At 48.7% G+C, this 14,753-nt stretch overlaps 1 protein-coding gene across 1 annotated transcript; it reads left to right on the top strand.

The window, feature by feature from the left end:
* Positions 1-378: 378 nt before the first annotated feature.
* Positions 379-13,237, top strand: LOC141073543 (gastrula zinc finger protein XlCGF66.1-like; the record flags this gene model as incomplete). Its single annotated transcript, XM_073560810.1, has 4 exons — positions 379-426; positions 12,573-12,722; positions 12,852-13,031; positions 13,114-13,237. Coding segments are annotated over exons 1-4 (502 nt in total), but the record flags the coding sequence as incomplete, so codon positions are not given.
* Between the last annotated feature and the right edge of the window lie 1,516 nt (positions 13,238-14,753).

The raw sequence follows: 14,753 nt of genomic DNA, 5'->3' as shown, positions 1-14,753 counted from the left end.
TGCTCGACTTCCTGCAGTTTCTGCTCCTGATGAGTCATCTTGCTTTGCAGCTCTTTAGTGGTAGATTGGATCATGTCCGCCACTGCCTGCTTAAAGTCTTCAGCAAGGTATGATGCCATTTCTTTTGCTAGCTGTTTAAAGTTTAATAAGCCATGAGCATGTAGCTGTGTTTCCAGTGTGCCTCTTGTCTCCACTGTCTCCCCCTGGCTGAAATGTCCTTCTTTCTCTGGGGCTTCCTCCTCCCGTTCTATCTCCTCATGTGCTTGCCCTGTTTGTGCCTGTGTCTCCGTCACCATGACTGTGCTCCCACTCTGCCGGCCTCCTCTGACCTCCTCCTCCCTCTGCTCCTTCCCTGCGCCTCTCATGACAAACCGATCCATGTTGTGGACGGTCCCGGATGCTCTCACGATTATCCCAGTATCTTTTGTGAGTCAGGGCTCTGTATAAATGCAGAGTATTTGCGGCGGTCAGCAGGAGCTCCCTCACATGTGTCTGCACATGGCGGCGCCGGAACCGGAAGTCATGTTTTGTTTTTACATGAACTATAATTTATCTTTGTGTGATGGACTTTCTCATGAACTGTGACATTTTGTGCTTTGTTGGTGATTTTTTTTTCATTCCAGAGACATACTGATAGGGAATTTAGATTGTGAGCCCCATCGGGGACAGCGATGATAATGTGTGCAAACTGTAAAGCGCTGCGGAATATGTTGGCGCTATATAAATAAAAAGATTATTATAATTATTAAAAAGACTGCATATAAAATGTTCCAGGCTTGACATGTTTATCCGCTATCAGGCTTCGTCCTGAGGAAGACGTCCTGCGTGACTGTGAAACGCTTTGACTTTGAAAACCTATTTGAATAAACGTTTTTAAGGAAAATCTCCATCTCCGATCGTCTCCATCAGCAGCGCGGGTACAGACACATTATACCCGGATCAGCTCTTCTGCTCGGTCTTTGGCCCCGGGTCCTGCAGCAGCTGATTTATGCATTGAGCATGGTGTAAAGGCGCCACTCCATCAGGTGAGTGTAACACTCCCCTACTCTCATTATATCTGGTTATCAGGCGAGACCCTATTTTTCGCTTGTTTGTTCCTCAGTTTCTTGACTACAAGAAATCTCTGTAACACTTTCAGGTCACTTGGATAAAACTAAAGAAGGGACTGCTGGGACCGTAACGGGATCCATCTGAGACCCCAATGCAGAAGCCAAATGTCCTGAGAACTGGACCTGCTGGACCACAAATTGTCTTTTCTCCAGGTTACCAAATAAATAGTTGTCACGTAGAACCTGGAGAACCTGTCTGACATGCTCAGCATGCTCCTCCAGAGGACGGGAGTAACTCACTATATCATCCAGGAAAATTACCACAAATCTACCGATCAGTGAGGAAAAATATAATTACTGACATTGTCACAGACTGCCGGAGCATTGGTTACCCCGAATGGCAGCATCAGGTTGGGTTTTCTTACAACGAATATTGGATTTATGTTGGGGCCCCCCATCCCTGACAGCCGGTGTCGTTTCCCCTATAGAGGCTAATCCACAAGGGCACTGAGGAGCGAGACTCGGGCGAGTTTCTCCCAAGTGTGACCCTGGCCTCAGCCGGACTCTGGAAGGGGGGAAATAACCGAGATTTGGGCATTTTAGCTCCTGGTGTGGAGTCGATAGCACAATCATATGCCGCCATATAGTAGACGGCCGGTAACTGGGGAGAATTCCCTCATGTGTGGGGTCTGTTTCCCTCCAGAGAAATCACACGTTACATTCCACACATAACACTGTGTAGAAAAGGCGGCGCGGGGTAATTGTGCCAGTAGTGAGGGGCAAATAATGGCGGGAATGTCACTGACTGAGGAGAAGGCTCCATGGAGGTCTGCACTCCGGAGATCATGTGACCCCTGACTCCTCCCCTCCTGTGACCTCATCACAGGTCCTGTGCGCACACAGCAGCCATATATGTGGAGTGCGGCTCTGCAGGTTAGTGATGGGCAGTCCGGCTCTTCTTCCTCCTTTCCCCACTTTTCTCCCTCCCGTCCCTTCACTATAAAGCCTGGGCCTCATTATACAGCTGTACAGGGGTCTAGTGAAGGCTTTTTAGCCCTTTCCTCAGACTGTAGCTCCTGGGATCAGGCCCTCACTCCTGTCCCTTCACTATAAAGCCTGGGCCTCATTATACAGCTGTACAGGGGTCTAGTGAAGGCTTTTTAGCCCTTTCCTCAGACTGTAGCTCCTGGGATCAGGCCCTCACTCCTGTCCCTTCACTATAAAGCCTGGGCCTCATTATACAGCTGTACAGGGGTCTAATGAAGGCTTTTTAGCCCTTTCCTCAGACTGTAGCTCCTGGGAACAGGCCCTCACTCCTGTCCCTTCACTATAAAGCCTGGGCCTCATTATACAGCTGTACAGGGGTCTAGTGAAGGCTTTTTAGCCCTTTCCTCAGACTGTAGCTCCTGGGAACAGGTCCTCACTCCTGTCCCTTCACTATAAAGCCTGGGCCTCATTATACAGCTGTACAGGGGTCTAGTGAAGGCTTTTTAGCCCTTTCCTCAGACTGTAGCTCCTGAGAACAGGCACTCACTCCTGTCCCTTCATTATAAAGCCTGGGTCTCATTATACAGCTGTGCAGGGGTCTAGTGAAGGTTTTTTAGCCCTATCCTCAGACTGTAGCTCCTGGGAACAGGCCCTTACTCCTGTCCCTTCACTATAAAGCCTGGACCTCATTATACAGGTGTACAGGGGTCTAGTGAAGGTTTTTTAGCCCTTTCCTCAGACTGTAGCTCCTGGGAACAGGCCTTCACTCCTGTCCCTTCACTATAAAGCCTGGACCTCATTATACAGCTGTACAGGGGTCTAGTGAAGGCTTTTTAGTCATTTCCTCAGACTGTAGCTCCTGGGAAGAGGCCCTCACTCCTGTCCCTTCACTATAAAGCCTGGGCCAAATTATACAGCTGTGCACGGGTCTAGTGAAGGCTTTTTAGCTCTTTCCTCAGACTGTAGCTCCTGGGAACAGGCCCTCACTCCTGTCCCTTCACTATAAAGCCAGGCCTCATTATACAGCTGTACAGGGGTCTAGTGAAGGCTTTTTAGCCCTTTCCTCAGACTGTAGCTCCTGGGCACAAACCCTCACTCCTGTCCCTTCACTATAAAGCCTGGGCCTCATTATACAGCTGTACAGGGGTCTAGTTAAGGCTTTTTAGCCCTTTCCTCAGACTGTAGCTCCTGGGATCAGGCCCTCACTCCTGTCCCTTCACTATAAAGCCTGGGCCTCATTATACAGCTGTACAGGGGTCTAGTGAAGGCTTTTTTGCTCTTTCCTCAGACTGTAGCTCCTGGGAACAGGCCCTCACTCCTGTCCCTTCACTATAAAGCCAGGCCTCATTATACAGCTGTACAGGGGTCTAGTGAAGGCTTTTTAGCCCTTTCCTCATACTGCAGCTCCTGGGAACAGGCCCTCACTACTGTCCCTTCACTATAAAGCCTTGGCCTCATTATACAGCTGTACAGGGGTCTAGTGAAGGCTTTTTAGCCCTTTCCTCAGTCTGCAGCTCCTGGGAACAGGCCCTCACTACTGTCTGTCATGATCCAGTGTTGGATCTGGCGGTATTAAAAGCACAAAGTGAACTTTTTTTACTTTGGTTAAGTTCATAGGTGTTTTGACTGTCCCCGGTGGTGGTTAGTGGTATTGCACCTTAGGTTAGGTTGCACTTAATTATGGTTCAGGTGTGGGGCTCTATAAAAGGGTCTCAGGGTGTTCACTCACTGCTGGTGATATTTCTTGCTGAGTTGTGGAGAGCCTGGTGGAAGGATGGAGCTGGATAAGAGTCCTGCGCAGTCAGCCAGAGAGAACGAGTGCCAGCTAATGGTGTCTGCAGGAAGGACTGGCATGGCCTGGTGGAGTCGCAGTTTATGGTGTCGGCGGGAAGTGCGGGCATGGCTTAGAGGAGTGGCGACTTGGAAGAGAGTTGCACTCAGCATGTTCGACTTGGTTGCTGAGAACTGGACTCGAGCATGCTTGGATTCTTGGCAGAGGCTGGACTCATCTTGGGACTCTGTGTACTGGACTGCTGCAAGTGGTGATGGACTCTGCTCCCAGGCTGCACGATGGTGATGGATCCGGTTATGGTGATGGATCAGGGTGGAGGAGAAGATGCACACAGGTGGTGGGCTCTGTTGCTAGGAGCGTACGCATCAGAGCAAAGATAAGTGGTGTTTCCCCTGTATTGTCTCTTTCCTCATGTGTGTTGTTAGTGCAGTGGTGGGATTAGTCTCCGCACCGACCTATTCCCTAGTGAGGGTTTAGGCGCAGGGCGAGCCAGGGTTTTAAGGTTCGCGTGCGGCGACAGGCGCGGAGCCTGTATAGGGAATGCTAGGAGTGCAGGGACACTGGCTCAGGGGAGCTTAGGAGGTCTCCATGTCCCCATTCCCTATCACAGGGCCCACCATTGTAAAAGTTTCCCAGGTTCCCCCCTTATTATTTAAATTCGCCGTACTGGAGGCGGTGTTTCCAGAAATGTATATATTAACGTGTAATTCCTAAATTCGCCAGGTGGAGGCGGCGTATCCACCTGCACGTTCTATTATTTAAATTCGCCCCACTGGAGGCGGTGTATCCAGGGTCACGTGTGTTATGGGTTCGCCTTGCGGCATCATCTGCGACCTGACACACGTGATCGTGACATTATCACCAGCCCTTACTTTTTTTTTCTGGTGAGCTTTGGCCATGTGGAGACCTGTGGTAATTGCTGCCGGTCCTCACTGAGGTGCAGTGGGGAGCGGCAAGGTGTGTTTAAGCCGCTGCAGCAGCAGTTATCAGGGTCTGGGGCCTCTGCTCAGATAACCAGAGAAACAAAAATGGCGGCTGCGGTCTGGCAAAAGCCCCTAGAGTCGCTGCTGGGGAGCGGGACTTGCTCTTACAGGGGACTTACCCAGGCAGGTGGGAGGAATGGTGCCCCACGGTGCTGCCTGGTATTCCACGAGGTGAAGGGGTACGTCCCTGTAGTGAGCAGATTGGTGAATAGTCCGCGGGGCTCATGCCAAATCTTCTATGCCGCCCCTCCTGGTCGTGTGGAGTCGACCAGCGAGTGTATATATTTTCCTCCATATTCCTGCGGCTATGGTACTAAAACCCCCTAGAGTCGCTGCTGGGGAGCAGGACTGGTTCATGCAGGTGGGCGCACCCAGGCAGGTGGGAGGAATGGTGCCCCACGGAGCTGCCTGGTATTCCCCGAGGTGAAGGGGTACGTCCCTGTGGTGAGCTGACTGGTGTGATAGTCCGCGGGGTTTTACGCCAAATCTTCATACCATCGAAGAAGCCGCCCTCCTGGTCATGTGGAGGCGACCACCCAGAGTATATTTCCTCCATTTCCCGGTCCCCATCTCCTCCTGGTGTGTGCAGCAGGTGTGCTGTGGGGGAGTAGGGACAAATCTCTACCCTCGCCATTAACCAACTCTGGGAGGCGCAGTCCTCATGGTGAAAGGGTTGGAGGGTGGTGTCCCTTGGTGAATAGCGGGGGTGTGAGTGTGGTGACACAGGGGGACGCCTCTGTTGTCAAGTCCAGAGTGAGTTCACCAAAAAATGACAAATGTATGTGTGCAATAAACGTTCAGGTCCGGACCTGTGTGTGAACGAGCATGTATGGGTGCCACCAAAAAACATCTTGTGGAAATGTGTTGTGGAGTCTGATCAGCTCTGAGCAAACATACACATACATTAACTCGTTCCCCAGGTCGGCGCTGTGGAGATGAGTGGTGCCTCCAAAAGGAACTTTATTGCCAATATCAGCGGTGTTTGTCATAAACCTGAAGTGTCAGGTAGTGGTGGGGTGAACTCAGGGTCTGGGCGTCCCCGCTGTAGGTGTTTCCCTAATGAGGGGTGGTCTTGAGGGTTCAGAGGCCCCTCATTAAGGAGGGGGTACTGTCATGATCCAGTGTTGGATCTGGCGGTATTAAAAGCACAAAGTGAACTTTTTTTACTTTGGTTAAGTTCATAGGTGTTTTGACTGTCCCCGGTGGTGGTTAGTGGTATTGCACCTTAGGTTAGGTTGCACTTAATTATGGTTCAGGTGTGGGGCTCTATAAATGGGTTTCAGGGTGTTCACTCACTGCTGGTGATATTTCTTGCTGAGTTGTTGGAGAGCCTGGTGGAAGGATGGAGCTGGATAAGAGTCCTGCGCAGTCAGTCAGAGAGAACGAGTGCCAGCTAAAGGTGTCTGCAGGAAGGACTGGCATGGCCTGGTGGAGTCGCAGTTTATGGTGTCGGCGGGAAATGCGGGCATGGCTTAGAGGAGTGGCGACTTGGAAGAGAGTTGCACTCAGCATGTTCGACTTAGTTGCTGAGAACTGGACTCGAGCATGCTTGGATTCTTGGCAGAGGCTGGACTCATCTTGGGACTCTGTGTACTGGACTGCTGCAAGTGGTGATGGACTCTGCTCCCAGGCTGCACGATGGTGATGGATCCGGTTATGGTGATGGATCAGGGTGGAGGAGAAGATGCACACAGGTGGTGGGCTCTGTTGCTAGGAGCGTACGCATCAGAGCAAAGATAAGTGGTGTTTCCCCTGTATTGTCTCTTTCCTCATGTGTGTTGTTAGTGCAGTGGTGGGATTAGTCTCCGCACCGACCTATTCCCTAGTGAGGGTTTAGGCGCAGGGTGAGCCAGGGTTTTAAGGTTCGCGTGCGGCGACAGGCGCGGAGCCTGTATAGGGAATGCTAGGAGTGCAGGGACACTGGCTCAGGGGAGCTTAGGAGGTCTCCATGTCCACATTCCCTATCGCAGGGCCCACCATTGTTAAAGTTTCCCAGGTTCCCCCCTTATTATTTAAATTCGCCGTACTGGAGGCGGTGTTTCCAGAAATGTATATATTAACGTGTAATTCCTAAATTCGCCAGGTGGAGGCGGCGTATCCACCTGCACGTTCTATTATTTAAATTTGCCCCACTGGAGGCGCTGTATCCAGGGTCACGTGTGTTATGGGTTCGCCTTGCGGCATCATCTGCGACCAGACACACGTGACCATGACACTGTCCCTTCACTATAAAGCCTGGGCCTCATTATACAGCTGTACAGGGGTCTAATGAAGGCTTTTTAGCCCTTTCCTCAGACTGTAGCTCCTGGGAACAGGCCCTCACTTCTGTCCCTTCACTATAAAGCCTGGGCCTCATTATACAGCTGTACAGGGGTCTAGTGAAGGCTTTTTAGCCCTTTCCTCAGACTGTAGCTCCTGGGAACAGGCCTTCACTCCTGTCCCTTCACTATAAAGCCTGGGCCTCATTATACAGCTGTACAGGGGTCTAGTGAAGGCTTTTTAGCTCTTTACTCAGACTGTAGCTCCTGGGAACAGGCCCTCACTCCTGTTCCTTCTCTATAAAGCCTGGGCCTCGTTATACAGCTGTACAGGGGTCTAGTGAAGGCTCTTTAGCCCTTTACTCAGACTGTAGCTCCTGGGCACAGGCCCTCACTCCTGTCCCTTCACTATAAAGCCGGGGCCTCATTATACAGCTGTACAGGGGTCTAGTGAAGGCTTTTTAGCCCTTTCCTCAGACTGTAGCTCCTGGGATCAGGCCCTCACTCCAGTCCCTTCACTATAAAGCCTGGGCCTCATTATACAGCTGTACAGGGGTCTAGTGAAGGCTTTTTAGCCCTTTCCTCAGACTGTAGCTCCTGGGATCAGGCCCTCACTCCAGTCCCTTCACTATAAAGCCTGGGCCTCATTTTACAGCTGTACAGGGGTCTAGTGAAGGCTTTTTAGCTCTTTCCTCTGACTGTAGCTCCTGGGCACATGTCCTCACTCCTGTCCCTTCACTATAAAGCCTGGGCCTCATTATACAGCTGTACAGGGGTCTACTGAAGGTTTTTTAGCCCTATCCTCAGACTGTAGCTCCTGGGAACAGGCCCTCACTCCTGTCCCTTCACTATAAAGCCTGGGCCTCATTATACAGCTGTACAGGGGTCTAGTGAAGGCTTTTTAGCCCTTTACTCAGACTGTAGCTCCTGGGAACAGGCCCTCACTCCTGTCCCTTCACTATAAAGCCTGGGCCTCATTATACAGCTGTACAGGGGTCTAGTGAAGGCTTTTTTCCCCTTTCCTCAGACTGTAGCTCCTGGGATCAGGCCCTCACTCCTGTCCCTTCACTATAAAGCCTGGGCCTCATTATACAGCTGTACAGGGGTCTAGTGAAGGCTTTTTAACCCTTTCCTCAGACTGTACCTCATGGGCGCAGGCCCTCACTCCTGTCCCTTCACTATAAAGCCTGGGCCTCGTTATACAGCTGTACAGGGGTCTAGTGAAGGCTTTTTAGCCCTTTTCTCAGACTGTAGCTCCTGGGAACAGGCCCTCACACCTGTCCCTTCACTATAAAGCCTGGGCCTCGTTATACAGCTGTACAGGGGTCTAGTGAAGGCTTTTTAGCCCTTTCCTCAGACTGTAGCTCCAGGGAACAGGCCCTCACTCCTGTCCCTTCACTATAAAGCCTGGGCCTCATTATACAGCTGTACAGGGGTCTAGTGAAGGCTTTTTAGCCCTTTCCTCAGACTGTAGCTCCTGGGAACAGGCCCTCCCTCCTGTCCCTTCAGTATAAAGCCTGGGCCTCATTATACAGCTGTACAGGGGTCTAGTGAAGGCTTTTTAGCTCTTTCCTCAGACTGTAGCTCCTGGGAACAGGCCCTCACTCCTGTCCCTTCACTATAAAGCCTGGGCCTCATTATACAGCTGTACAGGGGTCTAGTGAAGGCTTTTTAGTCCTTTCCTCAGACTGTAGCTCCTGAGCACAGGCTCTCACTCCTGTCGCTTCACTATAAAGCCTGGGCCTCATTATACAGCTGTACAGGGGTCTAGTGAAGGCTTTTTAGCTGTACAGGGGTCTAGTGAAGGCTTTTTAGCCCTTTCCTCAGACTGTAGCTCCTGGGAACAGGCCCTCACTCCTGTCCCTTCACTATAAAGCCTGGGCCTCGTTATACAGCTGTACATGGGTCTAGTGAAGGCTTTTTAGCCCTTTCCTCAGACTGTAGCTCCTGGTCACCATGTGATCTCACCATAACCCTTAGAAGCTAATTAAGGTGTGAAATCTTGGTCAAAATGATCTCAGTACAAAAATCTTCAAGGGTGCCCAAAGTTTTGCATCGCCCTTTTTCCTTTTTGCAATTATGAAATTGTAAAAAAGTCTATATATCTATATATTTTTTTTTATTATTTTTTTCTAAAATACAAAGGCCATGTGCCATCTTAGAGGTTCGGCCTTTTAGAGATCGTTTCATCTTCATCTTACTGCTGCTCACAATAACGGTCATTTTGACCCGGGGCGCCCACACTTTTACATGCCGCTGTCAATGCTTCATCCCGCTGGTGCTCAATATTTAATAGGGTCTCGCTATTAAACTTAATGAAAAGTTTGGTGAATTTCTTTGAGCTGTTATTACTAGAGATGAGCGAATATCGTCGGAGAAGTTGTTATTGGCTAATATCGCTTACCGAATAGCTGCATCGGGACCCCGGATCCCTGGAGCGCTCCCGATAATCAGCTGCATGTGTCGCCCTCCATGCAGGTGCTGTGACTATCACACAGCGCGACACACGCAGCTGATTATCGGGAGCGCTCCAGCACACTGAGTCCTGCACACACTGAGGTCCCTGATCATGTGACCCCTGACTCCTCCCCTCCTGTGACGTCATCACAGGTCCTGTGCACTGAGCGGTCATATATGTGGCAGACACTCCTGGATCTTCTGCTTTCTGGGCCAGTTCCTCCTGTGAGTCCTATTAACCCTTTCGCTCCCTGTATTCTCCTTTCTGACAGGACAATATCTGAATTCGAATAGTATGACAGGAATATAAGCAATGTGGAAGGAAAAAATGACAATTTTACTTTTTTTCCTCACAAAAATGTGACTTTACCCCAAAATTGGCAGCGTAACAAATCCTTATTTCCCCCACTGTAGTTTGTAGACTCCATATACAGATCCCTTAAGTGCTAAAACAGCTGAATTCCCCACTTAAGTTATTGCATTTTGGAAATTGCCCCCACTGGGAATTTATCTCCAGGTAAAGGCACAATTGTGTCTCCATGGGGGTTGTGCTCACAGCCCAACATCGTGTGGCCTCCAAAGAAATGCCACCCCACACCATTACTGACCACTGCCAAACCGGTCATGCTGAAGGATGTTGCAGGCAGCAGATCACTCTCCACGGCGTCTCCAGACTCTGTCACGTCTGTCACATGTGCTCAGTGTGAACCTGCTTTCATCTGTGAAGAGCACAGGGCGCCAGTGGTGAATTTGCCAATCCTGGTGTTCTGTAGCAAATGCCAAGTGTCCTGTACGGTGTTGGGCTGTGAGCACAACCCCCATCTGTGGACGTCAGGCCCTCAGACCATCCTCATGGAGTCAGTTTCTAACCGTGTGTGGAGACACATGCACATTTGTGGCCTGCTAAAGATCATTTTGCAGGGCTCTGGCAGTGCTCCTCCTGTTCCTCCTTGCACAAAGGTGGAGGTAGCGGTCCTGCTGCTGGGTTGTTGCCCTCTTACGACCCCCTCCACATCTCCTGGTGTACTGGCCTTTCTACTGGTAGCGCCTCCAGCCTCTGGACACTACGCTGACAGACACAGTAAACCTTCTTGCCACAGCTCGCATTGATGTGCCATCCTGGATGACCTGCACTACCTGAGCCACTTGTGTGGGTTGTAGAGTCTCATGCTATCATGAGTGTGAAAGCACAACCAACATTCAAAAGTGACCAAAACATCAGCCAGAAAGCATTGGTGCTGAGATGTGGTCTGTGGTCCCCACCTGCAAAACCACTCCTTTATTGAGGGTGTCTTGATAATCGCCAATAATTTCCATCTGTTGTCTATTCCATTTGCACAACAGCATGTGAAATTGATTGTCAATCAGTGTTGCTTCCTAAGTGGACAGTTTGATTTCACAGAAGTTTGATTTACTTGGAGTTATATTCTGTTGTTTAAGTGTTCCCTTTATTTTTTTGAACAGTGTATATAGAGAGAGAGATTTTTTTTTCTTTACGTTGGAGGGTCCAATTCCAGCTATTGCTGTGGGATCTGTGATTTCTATCTACTCCACTGTGTACAGGATAATAGAGTATAATAAAGTAGTTATGGACGTGACGTAACTAACATTGTGCAGTGACTCTGCTTTCCATATAGTGACGGATATTTCTTGTTGCTGAAACTGTGATATTTTTCACTTTAAACCTTTTTTAAACCCCTCTGATCAGTGCGATCACACAACATACAAGCCTCTGATGGCTCCGGTGATGCCCTGTACTACTGTAGTGCCGTGTATCATCACTGCCTGTCAGTGTAATACTAACGGCCCCACACACATGAGATCAGAGTTGGCTGAACGGTCATTTGGCAGACGGCGATCTCTCCCGACTCCCCCATACACACAAATATTCCAGCTTTCCTGTGGTCTGTATGAGAGAGTCGCCTCCAGACTCCTCTAGAGGAGGATTATCTACAGGAAGAACAAACGGATTATCCTCTGAAATTCAGGATGTCAGATCCTTCTCTGCCCTGACATCATCTGTCGGGAGGCCCCCAAATACATTATATGGTCGGCCAAACCCCCCGAAATCAGTGCTTTCATGGAACTTTAGTCTAATGTGTATGGGGGCGTTATAAGGTAACTTATTGGACGCTGCCTCTGGCCCGGCCTAATAGACCTTCATACATTGCAGCCCAGACCCCATTATTAGGCATGTAAGTATCGCAGTAACTAGGCCGCCCCATACTATCGAGTACTTGGAGGCGGGGGGCATTCAGCCAAACTCTGTCACACCTTCTTAGATGTCATGTTTGCTTTTCAGGGTTTTTGTTGAAGCCTCATCTGTGTCGTCCCTGCGGTGTACATCTATGTTCTGGGGACCAAAAAGATTCATTTCTTTTTAATAAATGTTTAACATGTTAAAAATTATAAAATGTGTCTTCTGCTTTTTGTATATTTTTTTCTTCTTACAAGAATTGTTGGAGCCAATTTTCTTTAGAAACATAATATCGGCTTTTTCTGGAGTTTTTCTTGTAATATAGGAAAGCCTAAGGCCAGAAATAAACCCCATAAATCACTGTACATGGAGACTTTGTGGTCAGATCATTTCTGTCCGTTGTGATTGTGGAAATAAAAAATCTTTTCTAAAAGCCTCAAACTTCTGTGTGGGGATGGAGGCAGTGACCGACTCTGGCCAAATCTGTCTCTAGAGCCGTAGTAGAAGATGAAGATGTCGTCCTCATCATGAAGGAGTTATTTCTCATGTCGCGTGTAATGAATATCTCCTGCAGTATTGCTAATGCCGATTCCAGTGTCGGTAATGAGACGAGAATTAGCGTTATGGAAGATGAGTCTATGAGGAACGTGTTCAGCTGCCGACTCCGAGGAGGAAACTGCTTGTTGTCTGTGGCCTAAATATATAGGTTTTATTAGTAGATGTCAGGGAAGAAAACTAAACCCTGTAAGATAATAAATCTCCTCATATGTTTCCCTTATTATCTCCAGTAATTGTATTATTACACAGGATTCTTATGACGTTACATCGGATCATCTTCTTCTCATTCAGGTCTCTACAATATCAGATCCTCTCAGTGAAGATCTTCTACAAAAGAAAATTTTCCTGATTTACTCATCAAAGATGGATATGGACAGAGACAAGATGGCGGAGAGGATGTTACACCTCACCCTAGAGATCCTCTTCCGTCTCACTGGAGAGGTGAGAGATTCTGATGATGTCACATTACATCATTCTTATCTATGGGAATAACAGATGGACAGAACTGGAGAGGTGAGGACTCTGGAAATGTCTGTAGTGAGATTTATTAATGTGTCTCTCCATTACCAGGATTACACAGTGGTGAAGAAGACCTTTAGTGATCGCTGTCAGGACCCTGTGTCTGAGGGATGGGGAAGACCCCGGAGCCCAATCACGGGGCCTCCACCTCACCCCCTGATCCATGAGGACATCAATGACCAGAAGATCCTAGAACTCATCTACAAGATGATTGAGCTGCTGACTGGAGAGGTGACACTGCTGGGAATGCTGGGACATTATACAGTAACACTATGAAGGGATCGGGGGATGACGGTATCATTGTATGTGTCAGGTTCCTATAAGGTGTCAGGATGTCGCTGTCTATTTCTCCATGGAGGAGTGGGAGTATTTAGAAGGACACAGAGATCTGTACAAGAACGTCATAATGGAGGTTCTCCAGCCCCTCACATCACCAGGTAATAGACAGGACTAAATACACACGGCCTATAATTATCTGTATGTAGAGAATGAATTCAGTCCCTGTATGTGTTTCCTCCAGATCTATCCAGTAAGAGGACAACACCAGAGAGATGTCCCCGTCCTCTTCTTCCACAGGACTGTAACCAAGAAGATCCCAGTGCTCCTCAGGATCATCAGGTAGATGGAGAGAAGGTGTCAGGAGATCTCCCCTATGATGTGTAGACGGCTGTGAAGGTCTTGTGCTCAGTCTTGTCTTATCCACCAGTATTATATGTTTTATACTTGTGTAATGAGAACGGTGGAGATGGCAGGATTAGAGCTGATCATAGATGGGACTTCTCCATCTGTCGGTGACTTTTACAATATTTGTTTCAGGGTGAAGATCTGACCCATATTAATACTACAGAGACATATGTGAGAGATGATGAGTGGTGTAAAGAGGAGATTACCACATATGACTACCCAGGTGAGTAGTAACCACTGAATGCAGAGAAGTCACAGATTCCTCTCAGTCACCGGCTGTGGCTGCTTTATCGGTGGTGTAGGCCGGCCGTATTACCATGATCACTATTTTGCCTCTAGACCACAACATTCTCCTCCACCCAAAACTGTTCAAATGACTTTGGGCATTGAAAGCCCTTTTCTATAGAACTTACAACCTGGTGGATCCACCTACTCCCTGGTGTTAGTGTGAGGGTGATCCCTTAAAGCGAGATCTATATGATTGCTTGTATCTGACCCAATATAGGCCGAGTGCGCGCTTGTAGAGTCACACTGAACACAGAGTTAGATGTCTACTCCTTTCTCAGCAAAGGCTTGCACACAACTGAAGTTTATTCTCAAGACAAAGAGACAGGAGATGGGTGTCACACAATCTTCTGAGGAGCCAGTGTCAGTCTATGATAGGTCCATTTCACCTTCACTTCCATATATGGTATCCAGTATCTCAGCTTCTGCATTCCAAGGATTCCTTCCAGGGTGTTGTCTGAAGACACAGACGCCATCTTGGTACACCATATGTGTACTGACTTATATAAGGTTGACCCAACCTATTTTGACCTTAATGACCTGGCCATTTTAGCCATTCTGACCAGTGTCCCTTTATGAGGTAATAACTCAGGAACGCTTCATTGGATCGTAGCGATTCTGAGAATTTTTTCATCACATATTGGGCTTCATGTTAGTGGTAAATTTAGGTCAATAATTTTTGAGTTTATTTGTGGGAAAATTAGCTCCAATCGTTAGCGGACATCATGTCGTGTATGGAAAGTATGTAGTGTACGTCAGGTTGGTGTGTGTGGTGTAGTGTATGTCAGGTTGGTGTGTGGTGTGGTGTTGTGTAGTGTACGTCAGGTTGGTGTGTGTGGTGTAGTGTACGTCAGGTTGGTGTGTGTGGTGTAGTGTATGTCAGGTTGGTGTGTGGTGTGGTGTTGTGTAGTGTACGTCAGGTTGGTGTGTGTGGTGTAGTGTACGTCCGGTTGGTGTGTGTGGTGTAGTGTATGTCAGGTCTGT

This window comes from Dendrobates tinctorius, unplaced genomic scaffold (genome assembly GCF_039654945.1).
Source record: "Dendrobates tinctorius isolate UK_male_01 unplaced genomic scaffold, ASM3965494v1 ptg000305l, whole genome shotgun sequence".
NCBI classification, from domain to species: Eukaryota; Metazoa; Chordata; class Amphibia; order Anura; family Dendrobatidae; genus Dendrobates; species Dendrobates tinctorius.
Note: the sequence above shows the minus strand (reverse complement) of the source record. Positions and strands in the feature narration are given on the sequence as shown.